The 16,904-nt window shown below is 41.6% G+C and overlaps 1 protein-coding gene across 16 annotated transcripts in view; it reads left to right on the top strand.

Annotated features, from left to right (window-relative positions):
• LOC110520072 (growth factor receptor-bound protein 14) overlaps nt 1-7,679 on the top strand; it is a 46,084-nt gene extending 38,405 nt beyond the window's left edge. For all 16 annotated transcript variants that reach the window (XM_021597092.2, XM_021597088.2, XM_021597090.2 and 13 more), the window contains 5 exons: nt 2,621-2,737; nt 2,967-3,036; nt 4,018-4,105; nt 5,383-5,476; nt 5,555-7,679. In XM_021597092.2, the coding sequence (XP_021452767.1) occupies nt 2,621-2,737; nt 2,967-3,036; nt 4,018-4,105; nt 5,383-5,476; nt 5,555-5,701 (516 nt within the window). In that variant the 3' untranslated portion in view covers nt 5,702-7,679. The remainder of the gene's footprint in view (nt 1-2,620; nt 2,738-2,966; nt 3,037-4,017; nt 4,106-5,382; nt 5,477-5,554) is intronic.
• Nucleotides 7,680-16,904: the final 9,225 nt, after the last annotated feature.

The raw sequence follows: 16,904 nt of genomic DNA, 5'->3' as shown, positions 1-16,904 counted from the left end.
ATACCATTAGCTATGGATGAATCAACAGATGACACTGATAATGCCCAGCTTCTGCTGTTTGTCAGATTGTATAATTCTGTGGGGAGCTGTTGGGCTTATCAAATCTAGAAGCACACACACACACACGGGGAGAGGATATCCCATGAGGTCATCAAAGGGATGCTGACAAAAAGCAGGAGAGATCTGAAGTCTGTGGTCTCCATCACAGATCCAGCCATGATAGGAAGAGGAAGGGGACTGGGGGACCACCCTGACCTGACATCATACCACTGCATCATCCATCAATCTGTTCTGTGTGCCAGTCTGGGGAAAGAGTATTCTGAGGTCATGACAACGATGATGAAACTGATCTTTTTGAGAGCAACATCATCCCTACAACACTGCCTGCTACGAGGCTTTCTGACAGAAGCCCATGTCAGTTTTGCTGACTTACGACTGCACAACAATGTCAGGTGACTCAGCAAAGGCAGGGTTTTGGACGCTTTTGGGCCATTCGGAAGGAAATCAAGGCTTTGTTATCAGAGCAAAAGAGTGACAAGGCAACTCAGTTTTTGGAAGATTAGGAGAAGATGGGAACAGATGCATTTTTGACAGACATTACATCACACCTCTATCAACTGAATGTTAAGCTGCAGGGATGGCACAACAGTGTGTGATGTGATATGATAACAGCAGTCCGGGCTTTCCAGAAGAAATTGGAGCTTTTCAAGAATGATCTCCAGGGAGAACTTGTCCACTTCCCCGATCTTCTGGTGCAAACGCAGGGAGACAAAGATGTTCCCTAACCATGTTGATTTCCTCCAGAAGCTGATGGATAACTTCAAGGCTGGCTTTGATGACTTCATTGTTGGGAGAGAACTGCTGCTGCAGAACCCCTTCTTGGTCACAAATGTGACGTTGTCTCACTGCAAATGGAGTTGATTGAGCTGCAAGAAAATGTGCCTTTGAAGGAGCAGACTGGTGACTGTGACCCTGTTACTTTCTGGGGAAAGATGGTGCCTGCAGCTGATGTCCCTGTTCTCAAGAAACTGTCACTATACATCCTGACCATGTTTGGCTCCACATACAGCTGTCAATCAGCTTTCTCCACAATTAACTTTATTAAAAACAAATACCGCTCCAGGCTCACCAATGAACAACGGCACCAGCGTCTCAAGAGTTGCTCTCACACCATTTTGTGCCAAAGTTCAAAACATTGTGAGGAGACCAAGTGTAATTTCTCTCATTGATGCAAGGGCAAGGCCCAGACTGACTTCTACATGAATATTGCACGGCCCACAGAGACATTATGTGCTTTCAGATGATCCTTTTTGTTAAACTCTCCTTTGTTCTCCAGAAAACATGCGCTTTGTTTTTTATTCAAGGCCCATGTACAATTGTTCACAGTGCACTTTTTGCATAGACAATTATGCAACTACTTTTTGTTCTTCAGCGACGTTGCTGCAATGTTGCACAGGTTTAATGTTTATCTTATATAACATGTTTCCTAATTCGTAGACGACCATGTTTGTTACTGCGGCTGTACCACAGCGCCGATAAGGGACGATATCCATCTGGACCTTTGCCACCTAGGACATTTGTGTCACTGAACCTTCTCAAATAGTAGTTGAGTACCCCTGGCCTAGAGCACAGCACGCCACTAGCACACCGCTAGACTGCCGGACAAAGAATTCGATCTTAACAGAACCGAACTGAAAACTGAATTCGATCTTAACAGAACCGAACTGAAAACTGAGACATGTCAAGGAAAGGAGCAATCGGTTTGTTTGCACAGTGATGTCCAGGAACTCCAGAATTTATATTTACATCGTCCGAATGGACCGGAGAAGAGTCTCTAAGAAGGATTCAAATGTTTTTACCTTAAAGTAAACACTAGACCCTGTGTTACAACTAACCCACTGTTCCCCAGGTGCCGAAATTGTGGATGTCGATTATGGCAGCCCCCCCCCCCCGCACCTCTCTGACTCAGACACATTTCAGTTGAATGAATTCAGTTGTACAACTGACTAGGTGGTATCCCTCTTTCCCTTTCCTGAGGTTAGGGGAGTGATAGAGGCAAATCATGGTGATTTTTTTTAATGGCTTCTCACTCACGAATTGTTTTATTTTTTTAATGTATATTTAACTAGGTAGGTCAGTTAAGAACAAATTCTTATTTACAATGACGGCCTATCAAAAGGCAAAAGGCCTCCTGCGGGGACGGGGGCCTGGGATTAAAATAAATAAATATAGGACAAAACACACATTACAACAAGAGAGACAACACTACATAAAGAGAGACCTAAGACGACAACATAGCAAAGCAACAACAACATAGCAATCCTAATCCTGATAAGAAATATTTTGTGTGTGTGTGATTTATTTATGTGCTCGTGTGTCATTCTATTCACATCCACTCTAATCTCCAGTCACTTGAGCCCATTCTGCTCGGAATCATCTAGAAATTATACTCAAGTCACACTTCTCAGACACTAGATGGCAGCATAATACCACACACAGAAAGCATGAATGTGCTTCTCCTATAACCTTTCACTCACCGTCTGTTCACGTATTTCAACATTTCAAACACTTACACTGTATACTCGTAATAATATATACTACCTCAAACATATATTTCCAGAGAAGTATCTCCGAGAACTCCTTGGTGGCCATGGACTTCTCGGGACACAAGAGCCGGGTGATCGAGAACCCATCGGAGGCGCTGTCCGTAGCCGTGGAGGAGGGGCTCTCATGGAGGGTAGGCCATTTGGTTCTCTCTCTGACATAATTTCTCTCTACTCAGCATGACACACTAGACACACTGGTCCTGCAATAGTGCTTAAAGGATTATTTTACCATGACTGAATACCTGACAACAGATGCTTTGTCAATGCCCAAAATGTGTATAAGGTGTGAAATGATGATGCACCCATGTGAAAATAGTCCAAGCGTGTGATACTTGGAACTCCTCCTCTCCTTCCCTTCAGAGGAAAAGCTGCCACCGTCTGAGCTCCCATGGAAGCCCATCCACCTCCCAGAGTCCCATGTCAAACATAGGTTAGTAGAAGTTTTTTTTTTTTACCATGCAGGCAGCAACTCCCCGGAATGCAGTCACATCCCTACTGACCAGATACACTGGACTTAAAGGTGCTACATGTAGAATGTATCAACCATGTGGAAGCGAGGTGAATTGTAACAACACCTATGCTGTATTTCAAACAACCCCCCCCCCCCTCCCCCGCATCCCATTTTTCCTGTAACATGGTGAAGAGGTTAGTGCAGTCCAGAATCCTTGATGTCCCTATCCTAAACCCTAACCTTACCCTGTTGAAATTGACATTTTAAATCATTAGGGTTAACGGATAGCATGGACCAAACAGCTGTAAAAACTATATTTTTTGTTTTTGAAAAGATACAATGATTCCCGACACTGTGAGAAAACAAACTGTAATTCAGCGACGAGTGTAGAATTTTAGCAACCACGATATAACAGCGCGACTTCTACATTGCCCGCTTTCCCCAGTCTGCTTTTGTTCAATGTGATCGAGGAGGAGATGACCATGCCTCTTCGTGACGCCGATGAGAGGGAGGGTGCCGTTTTCCCCAGAAGCCGGTTTGGCTTTTGTTGTCAAATAGAAAGTCTGTATTTTAGAATACGGTTTTGTATTGGCCCAAAATAATTTTGGGGTGAAAAAAATATTGTGAAACACTATTATTCCACTATAACTGCAGATATATTATTACATTACAATGCAAAGATTCTACAAGTAGCTAATTTAATGACTCAGCCACCAGTGTCTACTCCCTTCCGGCGTCAAATCAAATTTTATCTGTCACATGCGCCGAATACACCAATCGTTTGTGTAAAGGGTTCTACCTGGAACTAAAAAAGGGTCTTCAAAGGTTTCTCTTATGGGGACAGCCGAAGAACCCTTTTAGGTTTTAGATACACACTCGTAGAAGAAAGAAAAAGGTGCTATGTTTTCCTCCATTTGGTGCCTAATGACATTCACCATGGTCGCCCTGTGTGTTTTGCAGCCCTCCATATGGCCCAGCCCTGGTTCCAGAGCAAACTGTCCAGAGATGAGGCACACCGCTTAATCACTCAACAAGGTCTAATTGATGGGTGAGCAGCATCGGACACTTTTCTATGTGTTTTGTCGCAAAGAACCGTAAATATACTGAACAAAAAATATCAACGCAACATGCAACGATTTCAAAGGAAATCAGTCGATTTTAAATTAATTAGGCCCTCCCTAATCTATGGATTTCACATGAGGGAATCTGTTGGCCACAGACACCTTTAAAAAATAAAGTAGCAGCGATGATCAGAAAAGGTGTGTCTGATGTGACCACCATTTGCCTCATCTCCTTCGCATAGTATTGATCAGGCTGTTGATTGGCCTGTGGAATCTTGTCCCAGTCCTCTTCAGTGGCTGTGCGAAGTTGCTGGGTATTGGCGGGAACTGGAACACGCTGTCTTACATGTCGATCCAGAACATTCAAAACATGCTCAATGGGTGACATGTCTGGTGAGTATGCAGGTCATGGATGAACTGGGACATTTTCAGCATCCAGGGATTGTGTACAGATCCTTGTGACATGGGACTGTGCATTATCATGCTGAAACATGAGGTGATGGAGGCAGATGAATGGCACGACAATGGGCCTCAGGATCTCGTCACGGTATCTCTGTGCATTCAAATTGCCATCGATAAAATGTAATTCTGTTCGTTGTCCGTAGCTTATGCTTGCCCATACCTTAAGCCAACCACCACCGCATCTCTGTTCACAAAGTTGACATCAGCAAACCATTTGCCCACACAACACCATACACGTGGTCTGCGGTTATGAGGCCAGTTGGACGTACTGCCAAATTCTCTAAAATGACGTTGAGGGTGGCTTATGGTAGAGAAATGTACATTCCATTTTCTGGCAATCACTCTGGTGGACATTCCTGAAGTCAGCATGCCAAATGCACGCTCCCTCAAAACATGATACATCTGTGGCGTTGTGTGACAAAACTGCGCATTTTAGTGGCCTTTTGTTGTCACCAGCACAAGGTGCACCTGTGTAATGATCATGCTGTTTAATCAGCTTCTCGATATGCCACACCTGTCAGGCGGATGGATTGTCTTGGCAAAGGAGAAATGCTCACTAACTGGAATGTAAAAAATGTGTGCATAACATTTTTGTGCATATGGAACATTTCTGGGATCTTTATATTTCAGCTCATGAGAGATGGGACCAACACTTTACATGTTTCATTTAATATTTTTGTTCAGTGTAGCTTTTGTATTTTCCTCCCTACACTTTTCTTTTTTTCAAACGGTCAGAAATACCGTTAAAAAAATTGTCCCAAGGTGTTCCTGAAGAAACTGACATTTTTCTTTTGTTTTTCAGAGTATTTCTTCTAAGGGACAGCCAAAGCAACCCCAAGACATTTGTACTGTCACTGTGCCACACACAGAGAATCAAACACTTTCAGATCTTACCGGTGAGTATTACCCCTTGTTTTGGTATATATGTATCTCTTGTCTTTTAGATGACATGCTCAAGCTTGTGTGTGTGTTAGGTGGATGACGAGGGCGATCTGTTCTACAGTCTGGACGACGGTCACACCCGCTTCACTGATCTGATCCAGCTAGTGGAATTCTACCAGCTCAACCGGGGCGTGCTGCCCTGCAAACTCAAACACCACTGTGCCAGGATCACCCTTTGAGGGGCCAGGGGTCTCCCAGGGCCCAATACATACAGAGGCACCTTAATCACAGCCAGGGCCTCTCCAGAGAACCAACCACCCATGCAGCCCTCCCTCCCTATCGTGCCTTGGACAGGAGACACAGAGAACACGGCCAGACATAAGCCAGCTGAAACCACTGTTATAATCACCCACTAGAACCCATCCTCTTGGAGACAAACATGGTAATCGGTCTTTGTAATGACTTTGTTTTTCAATAAAATATGAATTAGAGGTGTTAGGATGTGAAATAGATGAATATTCTGTGTCACAACCCACTGGGCAAAACTAGTTTGAATCAACATTGTTTCCATGTCATTTCAACAACGACAACAAAACATCTGTGTGATGCCGTTGAATCATTGTGGAATACTGATTGGATTTGCAAATAGTCATCAACGTTAAGGAATTTCAGTTTTTTTTCACCCAACTTTTTACCTAAATCAATTGATGTGAGTTTTTTTGTTGTTGCATTCACATTAGTTGACAATTCAACCAAATGTAAATCAAGATGGTAAAATGACTTCAGTGGGAAGTGACCACAGGTGTTGGATAAAGTGCATCTACTGTAGACTTGATGTCACCGAGAGGGCTCTACTGCGAGCCCATTGGTTGATCCTGTATGTTAGCCCGTGTGTGGAGACAAATCACAAACACCGCAATGACTCATGTGGAGTCCAAACTTCAGTTAATGTACTGTATATAATGTGGAGCTGATCATGTTTGCATTGTGTATCGGCTTACTTGCTCGTTACAACTTTCTATGGGAATGAACATCTTCTACCGTAGCAAACTGTTGGATCCGTAGAGCGAGAGTGGATATTTGACTCAGTTCACACCATGCGAATAGAATGACCAGTGTGGTATAGCCATAATATTTGTGCATTATTGGCACAGTTAAGCTGAACCTGGTCATTTGTCAGTAGGAGGGGATCACTACTATCAGGTTGTAGGCAAGGCATGATGGGAAATGTAGTATGTAGGCTACAGTGGTCCTCTGGCCTTGGTCATCTCCTGGGTAAACTAAGCTGTTGCTCGTTATTTTTTTCACATCTCAAGGAATTCAGGTATTTTTCTAAAACAAATTATGATTAAAAAAATATATATTTTAGAGGTATGAGTAGCAGAGAATGCAAAGTGGTTGCATGTTGTTTAAGCTGGACTGTGACCGCTGTAAGAAGAGAGCATGCACAACAATGTGCTTCACTAGCCTGCACTGTACATTACTTTGAATTGTATTGATTGCATTTGAGTCAATACATGTAAAACTGCTCTCTGTTGTTATAGCAAGAGCCACAGAAGATATATTTGACTAAGGGCCGGATTCAATGCTTATTGCCGAAGTTCCACTTTGTTGCCCAATTGACATTTAAAGGGAATGTTCCCGTTTTAGTGGAGACTTCATTCACGGCAAACGCTGCATATGCCGGCTCAATCGGAAATGACCTTTTAAATTTCAAGCACACTGCAGAGCTGAACTTCGGCACTACGGATTGAATCTAGACCTATTTTTAGATTTAAACCACAAAGTGTAAGATAGAAATACAGTATCATATTGTGATTTTTATTGATCAAAATCTGAATTGTTGTACATTGACATTTAATGTTTTATAGTCTTTTTTTTTTAAGATTCAGGTAAACCATGTGCAGCACCGGGAATGGTTGAATATTGATGTAAACAACAAAACTATGACCTACGTCATGTACTGTTTTGTTGCTTCGTTTTGGAAATGGTACTGTAATCATGCAGCAATTTGTACAGACAGGTTTCACAAGTACGATAATAATGAAACAAGATGTACTGTGCTTTGAAACAAGTTAAAAATAACCAAGACATGTTAACAATGCGTTTCATACAACGTTTCTTTTAAAATAGAGGGAGAACAGTGCATTTAAATAGTAATGCATGTCATGAACTGTCATGTTTTCTAAAGGAAGCTAAATAAAAGAAGCAAACAAATGTCTGATTTTCAGTTGTATAATTGTTACATATTGAGAATTAGCCACAAGAGAAACACAAATGTGTGTGTATATATACATTCATGAAAATATTGCATTTATATTGTTGTAGATGACATGCTAGTTGCACTGTAGTTGAAACGCTGGTAACACTAATTTCTGATAATAGTGACCTAAAGAGACTTTGAACGTGGTATTATCGTCGGTGCCAAGCGCGCCAGTTCCAGAATCTCAGAAATGGCCTGTCTCCTGGGCTTTTCACTCATTTACCGAGAATGGTGCAACAAACAAAAAACATCCAGTCAGTGGCAGTCCTGTGGGCGAAATCCGCTTGTTGATGAGAGATCGTTCCAGCTAACAGGCGGGCCTCAAACAGGCAAATAACGGCGCAGAACGGCATCTCGTCCAGTGGGCACTTGATCACCATCACTGGACAATTGAGGAGTTGCCTGGTCCGATTCCTGGTGCGTCATGCTGATTCCAGAGTCAGGATTTGTCGTAAGCAACATGAGTTAATGGCCCAATCCTGCCTGCTGTCAACAGTACAGGCGGGTGGTGTAATGGTGTGGGGAATGTTTTCCTGGTACAGGCTTGGTCCGTGACACCAACTGAGCAATTTTTCCACGCCCCGAATAATTCAGGCTGTTCTGGAGACAAAAGAGCATATGGGTGTATAACAGAGAGAGAGAGAAAGACTGCAAGTTCCTTAATGTTTTGGCTGTAGGAACTGGCAGTTTCTCTCTCTCTCCCTTTGTTTTCTTCTGTTGAATTCAATATACAACCTTCTGGGTTTGTCAAAGAACGATGCCGGGATTAGTTGATGCGGATAGATTTCCAGCGTTGTGCTTCGTTTGGCAGGGCCGCGCGTTTATGCGTTTCTTTCTGCCAACAAGTGATGAGCCATCCATCGAATGAAATAAGCGAGAGATGGGCAGGACTTAACAGCACCTTATAAACTCACTTGCTGAGCTGAAGAGACTGCGCATTCAGAAGTGAATAAACATTGTTAAAACAATTAAAATACCCAGACAGTCCCCAAATGGACCTTTTATTGATATACCTGGTGACTTGTGTTTAGTAAAAAGCATTGTATAAAGGTCTAGTAGATGACTATTGCCTTTCCTATGTGTTATAAAAGCCAATCTGACTTGTTAGGCTATATTGCTAGTAGCCTAGTGTTTAAATGGTCCCCCGAATCCCCCTTCCCTAATTAGCCTACTGTAGTAGGGTATGAAATAGACAGGAAGATATTAGGCCTAACTGGCTACATAATCTGTGTGCGTGAGTGTTTTTCTCTGTTTTATTCCTACCTCTACTGCACCAGTGCAGATGATGATCTGTCATTTCTTACAGACACAGACAAATCACTCAGACCAGCAGAACCAGAAGTTTTAGCAAATAAATCGGGTTAATTTCAAACATTGAGCAGCGTCGACCTTGAGCCCTTTTTGGTCTCTAACTTTTTCGTCACCACCCTTCCATTTTTTTCTGTTTTGACTGAGTGACTGACATACAGTACCAATCAAAAGTTGACACACCTACTCATTTCAGGGTTTTTCTATATTTTTACTATTTTCTACATTGTAGAATAATAAGTGAAGAAATCAAAACACATAACACATATGGAATCATGTAGTAACCAAAAAAGTGTTATTTTAGATTCTTCAAAGTAGCCACGCTTTGCCTTGAAAGCTTTGCATACTCTTGGCATTCTCTCAACCAGATTCATGACGTAGTCACCTGGAATGCATTTCATTTAACAGGTGTACCTTGTTAAAAGTTAATTTGTGGAGTTTCTTTCCTTAATGCGTTTGCGTCAGTTGTGTTGTGACAAGGTAGAGGTGGTATACAGAAGTTAGCCCTATTTGGTAAAAGACCAAGTCCAAGAACAGCTAAAATAAGCAAAGAGAAACGACAGTCCATCATTACTTGAAGACAAGTACTTTGAAAGTTTCTTCAAGTGCAGTTGCAAAAACCATCAAGCGCTATGATGAAACTGGCTCACATGAGGACCGCCACAGGAAAGGAAGAGCCAGAGTTACCTCTGCTACAGAGGATACGTTCATTTGAGTTAACTGCACCTCAGAAATTGCAGCGCAAATAAATGCTTCTACAGCAACTTTTTTAATTTTTTTATTTTTTATCTTTATTTAACTAGGCAAGTCAGTTAAGAACAAATTCTTACTTTCAATGATGGCCTAGGAACAGTGGGTTAACTGCCTGTTCAGTGGCAGAACAACAGATTTGTACCTTGTCAGCTCGGGGATTTGAACTTGCAACCTTCCGGTTACTAGGCTACCCTGCCGCCCCAGAGGAGACTACATAAATCAGGCCTTCATGGTCAAATTGCGGCAAAGATACCACTACTAAAGGAAACCGATAGGAAGAAGAGACTTGCTTGGGCAAAGAAACGCGAGCAATGGACATTAAACCAGTGGTTCCAACCACCGTGTCTTTGTGAGACGCAGAGTAGGTGAACGGATGATCTCTGCGTGTGTGGTTCCCACCATGAAGCACGGAGGAGGAGGTATGATGGTGTGGGGTTGCTTTGCTGTTGACACTGTCTGTGATTAATTTAGTATTCAAGGCACACTTAACCAGCATGGCTACCACAGCATTCTGCAGCGATACGCCATCTCATCTGGTTTGCGCTTAGTGGGACTATCATTTGTTTTTCAACAGGACAATGATCCAAAACACGCCTCCAGGCTGTGTAAGGACTATTTTACCAAGAAGGAGAGTGATGGAGTGCTGCATCAGATGACAATCACCCGACCTCAACCCAATTGAGATGGTTTGGGATGAGATGGACCGCAGAGTGAAGGAAAAGCAGCCAACAAGTGCTCAGCATATATGGGAACTCCTGTAAGACTATTGTCAAAAGCATTCTGCGTGAAGCTGGTTGAGAGAATGCCAGGAGTGTGCAAAGCTGTCATCAAGGCAAAGGGTGGCTACTTTGAAGAATCTCAAATATAAAATATATTTGGATGTTTAACACTTTTTTGGTTACTACATGATTCCCTATGTATTATTTCATAGTTTTGATGCCTTCAGTATTATTATGCAATGTTGAAAATAGTAAAAGTAAGGAAAAATCCTTGAATGAGTAGGTGTGTCCAAACGTTTGACTGGTACTGTAGTCAGAGCGGGTCTCACTATGATGATGCACGTTTGACTTGAATGTGAATATGCGCCACCTCAGCTCAGCCAATCAGAATACTGTTGCCCACTGGTCAGCCAAATACTCAATGTCGCCGATTATGTCAGACACACAGCGCGCAAAAGTTATTAAAAAAAACATCTGTCTCATGGGCCGCCGGCCGTGTCCATTATTTTATATATACAGCGGGGAGAACAAGTATTTGATACACTGCTGATTTTGCAGGGTTTCCTACTTACAAAGCATGTAGAGGTCTGTAATTTTTATCATAGGTACACTTCAACTGTGAGAGACGGAATCTAAAACAAAAATCCAGAAAATCACATTGTATGATTTTTAAGTAATTAATTTGCATTTTATTGCATGACATAAGTATTTGATCACCTACCAATCAGTAAGAATTCCGACTCTCACAGACCTGTTAGTTTTTCTTTAAGAAGCCCTCCTGTTCTCCACTCATTACCTGTATTAACTGCACCTGTTTGAACTCGTTACCTGTATAAAAGACACCTGTCCACACACTCAATCAAACAGACTCCAACCTCTCCACAATGGACAAGACAAGAGAGCTGAATAATCAGGGATAAAATTGTAGACCTGCACAATGCTGGGATGGGCTACAGGACAATAGGCAAGCAGCTTGGTGAGAAGGCAACAACTGTTGGCACAATTATTAGAAAATGGAAGAAGTTCAAGATGATGGTCAATCACCCTCGGTCTGGGGCTCCATGCAAGATCTCACCTCGTGGGGCATCAATTATCATGAGGAAGGTGAGGGATCAGCCCAGAACTACACAGCAGGACCTGGTCAATGACCTGAAGAGAGCTGGGACCACAGTCTCAAAGAGAACCATTAGTAACACACTACACCATCATGGATTAAAATCCTGCAGCGCACGCAAGGTCCCCCTGCTCAAGCCAGCGCATGTCCAGGCCCATCTGAAGTTTGCCAATGACCATCTGGATGATCCAGAGGAGGAATGGGAGAAGGTCATGTGGTCTGATGAGACAAATAGAGCTTTTTGGTCTAAACTCCACTCGCCGTGTTTGGAGGAAGAAGAAGGATGAGTACAACCCCAAGAAGACCATCCCAACCGTGAAGCATGGAGGTGGAAACATCATTCTTTGGGGATGCTTTTCTGCAAAGGGGACTGGACGACTGCACCATATTGAGGGGAGGATGGATGGGGCCATGTATCGCGAGATCTTGGCCAACAACCTCCTTCCCTCAGTAAGAGCATTGAAGATGGGTCGTGGCTGGGTCTTCCAGCATGACAATGACCCGAAACACACAGCCAGGGCAACTAAGGAGTGGCTCCGTAAGAAGCATCTCAAGGTCCTGGAGTGGCCTAGCCAGTCTCCAGACCTGAACCCAATAGAAAATCTTTGGAGGGAGCTGAAATTCCGTATTGCCCAGCAACAGCCCCGAAACCTGAAGGATCTGGAGAAGGTCTGTATGGAGGAGTGGGCCAAAATCCCTGCTGCAGTGTGTGCAAACCTGGCCAAGAACTACAGGAAACGTATGATCTCTGTAATTGCAAACAAAGGTTTCTGTACCAAATATTAAGTTCTGCTTTTCTGATGTATCAAATACTTATGTCATGCAATAAAATGCTAATTATTTACTTAAATCATACAATGTCATTTTCTGGATTTTTGTTTTAGATTCCGTCTCTCACAGTTGAAGTGTACCTATGATAAAAATTACAGACCTCTACATGCTTTGTAAGTAGGGAAACCTGCAAAATCAGCAGTGTATCAAATACTTGTTCTCCCCACTGTGTATATATATATGTTTTTTTGTTGTTAATTTCAACCAGCCCACCATCAAATCAAATGTTATTGGTCACAGACACATGGTTAGCAGATGTTATTGCGAGTGTAGCGAAATGCTTGTGCTTCTAGTTCCGACAGTGCAGTAACATCTAACAAGTAATCTAGCAATTCCACAACAACTACATAATACACACAAACCTTAAGGGATGGAATAAGAATATGTACATATGAATATATTGCCAGATGGCCAGACGCCCATGCTCGAAGTCTATGGTTACTGCTAACATGCTAGTAGATACCATAGACTTCCAGTCATTGTGCTAATGCTAGTTAGCATTGGCTCACGAAACTACCTATAACTTCCTTCATACTGGATGCAGACATAAAAAGGGTATCCATGAGTTCATCTGACTCTGGGGAAGTAGATAAAGGACTTCATTGCCACAATCCCAAAGTATCCCTTTAAGGTATGTTATTAATGAAAAGTTGATAGTGCATGCATTTCGTTTACCAGGTCATAACAAGCTCTGCTTCCATTTTATACTGACCTAAATAGCCTTAGTGTATATGAAATGACCATGTACAGACGTAGGATCTTAATTTGAGCCAGTTTGCAAGAGCAGGTAAAACAATCCTGCAGCAACAGGAACATTTGACTTATGTGGATTATAATGAATCAAAAATGTTTGGGGGGGTTGAGACATTTTTCGTAAGGGAAAATCAAGTCTGATATTTCAAAGTGGAAATGGAAAACTTCAGAAGCCTTTTTGAAACTCGAATACACTACAAGTTTTACATTTCCTGCAAAAGGTTATCCTGCAACAGGATGATCAAATTAAGATCCTACAACTGTACATATACTTCGTATTCTGTAAAGCTTTGTTTGTGTCCACCATTCCCTCATTGTTGTACTTGGTCAAATTTAAGATGCCCTTCCTGGCATAGACACTGGAGCCACTACAGTTGTACATATAGTAGCCACTAGATGGCAATAGACGGCTTCTTGTGCTATTCTGGAGGGAGTGATGAAATCTCCATATAAATCAATGGATCGCTCAGCATCTGTTGCGTAGACCAATAATTGCAATGGTTTGAATAGAGCAATCACTCATTTACTTTCACAACATTTTACTGGACCTATTAGACCTGCTAATAATCCACTGGTCTGTCATTACTAAACATAGATAGTAACTTTAGAATGTGGAGATGAGGTGATGACGAGCGTACAGTACAGTATATCCCTAATAGATCAATCTTAATATTATTTAATCTAGTAAGATTTTTTTTTTTTTAAATGATATCCTAATTTGATTTGGCTCATAAAGAGTCATAGCGGCCTCTTTTACCATGTGCTCGCAGTTCACTTTGGAATTAGTACATTTTTGTCAACAATGAGAAATACAATCCATATTTCTCTATTGAATTGAAAATCAATTTTACAGAAAGCAATGAATGAATATGCCACAGACTGTTGTATGTGTGAATAGATTATGAATAACCTTGATACATGGATAAGTATTCTGTACATTGCAGTCAGGCGGCTGAGCGTTTTGACTTGAGGCGTTTCTTGCACATAACACGAGTAAAACAACACCGTCTCTGTAGTGAGATAAACGAATCACCCCACCACTTCATGGCCACGGCTACTTCAATGGCTCACTTTGAAACTGTGCTCACATCCAGGGGAGATGTGCACACTGAAGTCTTAAACGCAGCCCTGCTTCTGAGGTCTTCAGCCAAGTGCTCCTCTTGGATTTATTCCTGCCATTGATCCATGTCTGGCTGCAGGGCCAGGGATAAGGGAGAGATGGCAGCTGGGAGAGACTCTGCTTCCCTTAATGAATTCATCCAGCTAGACAACAGCCCAAACAGCCTATGGATAACTTCTCCTCCCAGGCAGACTGGGGCTCACTGTCTGGGCCCACATGAGAACAAGAACAACTCCTCTTCTCTCCTCTTCTCTACTTTACCCAACCAGAAGGAGCAGAAGGTACTGATGGTCTGTGAGGGTAGGTATAGACAGGGACAGAGTGGATGTTCTGTGAGTTAGATGTACTGTACATGACCCGAGAGTGTGTCAGCAGGAGGCTGGCTCCCCATGCAAGTCAGGCCACTCCCAGCAGCCTGGTCTCAGAGCATTTCGTTTTATTCTGTACGTAAATCTGTGATACTCCATTTAGTATAATATGTTACGTTTTGTATGTATTAATTTGTGCAGGTCCATCACCCATTTCTTATGATATGTTATGAATTACAATTCGTACTATATGTTACAAATTGTAAAAATGTATGACATGTTATGAATTCTAGCTAGGTGGCTAATGTTAGCTAGGCTAGGGTTAAGTTTAGGAGATATGTTAAAGGGTTAATGTTAGGGTTAGGGGAAGGGTTAGCTAAAAGGGTTAAGGTTAGGGCTAGGGTTAGCTAAGAAGTAGTAAGTAGTTGAAAAGTTGTCCGTGATGAGATTCAAACTCACAACCTTTGGAAAGGGAAATTGGGATACCTAGTCAGTTGTACAACTGTATGCCTTCAACTGAAATGTGTCTTCCGCATTTAGGTTGCTAGACGTTCGCATTATACACCCACCCAGACCACCCACCCTACTATTGTTTTTGCCTTAAGTAACCATACCAAATGTAAAATGTTAAACTAATTTGAGTGTCGCGGATTTACATGTACTATGTTTAGTCTATCACACCAGGCTGTTCCTAGAGGCCAGGGCAGCTCTGCTGCTAATGCAACTGTAGCTCCAAAGGAACAGCACTGTCACTAAGGTAAAAAAAAAAAAGCAAACCTTTTTTTATTAACCTTTATTTAACTAGGCAAGTCAGTTAAGAACAAATTCTTATTTACAATGACAGCCTAGGAACAGTGGGTTCACTGCCTTGTTCAGGGGCAGAACAACAGATTTTTACCTTGTCAGCTCGAGGATTCAATCTTCAATCTTCCTTTCGGTTACAAGTCCAACACTAACCACTAGGCTACCTGCCGCCCCAAACATCTAAAGATCACTGTTCTCTTTTTTTTCACTCTGTTTTGCCTTTTGTCTTTTTACTTTCTAAACATCAAAACATATGTTTTTATAATATATACGTGTGTAAGAAAGAATATTTAATTCAAAACAAACTAGATAGGGGTAAGGTATGTGTCTATATATTGTTTGGGTAATTGAATTCATTATTAATGCCATACCTCAAAACATATAATTATAATTCTGTTACCCACTAAACACGCCCATTTCCTCAGCGCAACACCTTGTTTCCATCCACCCTGTGATACACACATGGATACGAAGTGACATGGATAATGAGCGGTAGATTATTATTGAGCATCCTGATTGAGCAGCTGATTTCTTCTGTCGAAGGCCAATCATATCTGTCCATTTATTTCGAGATTTAATAAGCTGTTATACATTGAGTTGAACAACAGGTGTAGCACGCAAATAGCATTAGCGCAACAAAGAAATATCCAAAAAGGCAGTGGCTTGCAGGATGCAATGATAAAACCCATTGATCATGAGAATATGTGGTATTTTTGAGTCAACCAGAGCAAACACAGTACTGAGGCAAAGGTTGGATTTTGTGTTTGTGTCTACCTTTTTTAAATAATAGATTGCACTTCCAGACAACGTAAGAAGAACGTGTATTTGAAAGGCTAGTTTGGTGGTAATTCTAACATTAATAATGGACAGCTATATTTTGCATGTGTTTTATGTTTAAATTATCTCATTTTACTAGACTTTTTCTAAAGGTGGTTTTCACCTTGTCATTTTCTGATATATTGTGTCGCGGCTAATTACACATTTTCAATGTTGGCTTCCTAGTCTGCCTGCTAACCCCACATATATTTTTCCAGAGGTCTTGGTGCTGGAGAACACTAAGTATCCAGCTTTGTTAATTACAAGGATAACACATTCACTCGTCAAATAATGGGCATGGTTTTGCAATTTCAAGTTTTAATAATCAATTACTGTGAGTAATTCTCTGTGGAGTCACAAGTGAGTCATTAAATCTCAAAAGGGAAGACATAGGTAATGTAGCTTTTTCTAAAGCCCTATTTTTAAATACATAAGGGAACAGGTTCTCGTCTACTTCAATTCTATGCATTTCCTTCCCTTATTACAATGTAAAGTAGCTCAATTAGACCTGGACTGTTCAAATTGAACACTACAGTACAAGGCAATGACACATCCCCTGGTTAAATACTGTCTCCATGTAGGTAGCAATTGCTAAAGACTATTATAAAGTAAGACGTTAAACACTCTTGGCTAATATTATTGTACATCAAATG

The sequence above is a fragment of the Oncorhynchus mykiss genome, chromosome 3 (assembly GCF_013265735.2).
Source record: "Oncorhynchus mykiss isolate Arlee chromosome 3, USDA_OmykA_1.1, whole genome shotgun sequence".
In the NCBI taxonomy this organism is placed as follows: domain Eukaryota; kingdom Metazoa; phylum Chordata; class Actinopteri; order Salmoniformes; family Salmonidae; genus Oncorhynchus; species Oncorhynchus mykiss.
The sequence above is the reverse complement of the archived record's forward strand: the minus strand, read 5'-3'. Positions and strand labels throughout refer to the sequence as shown.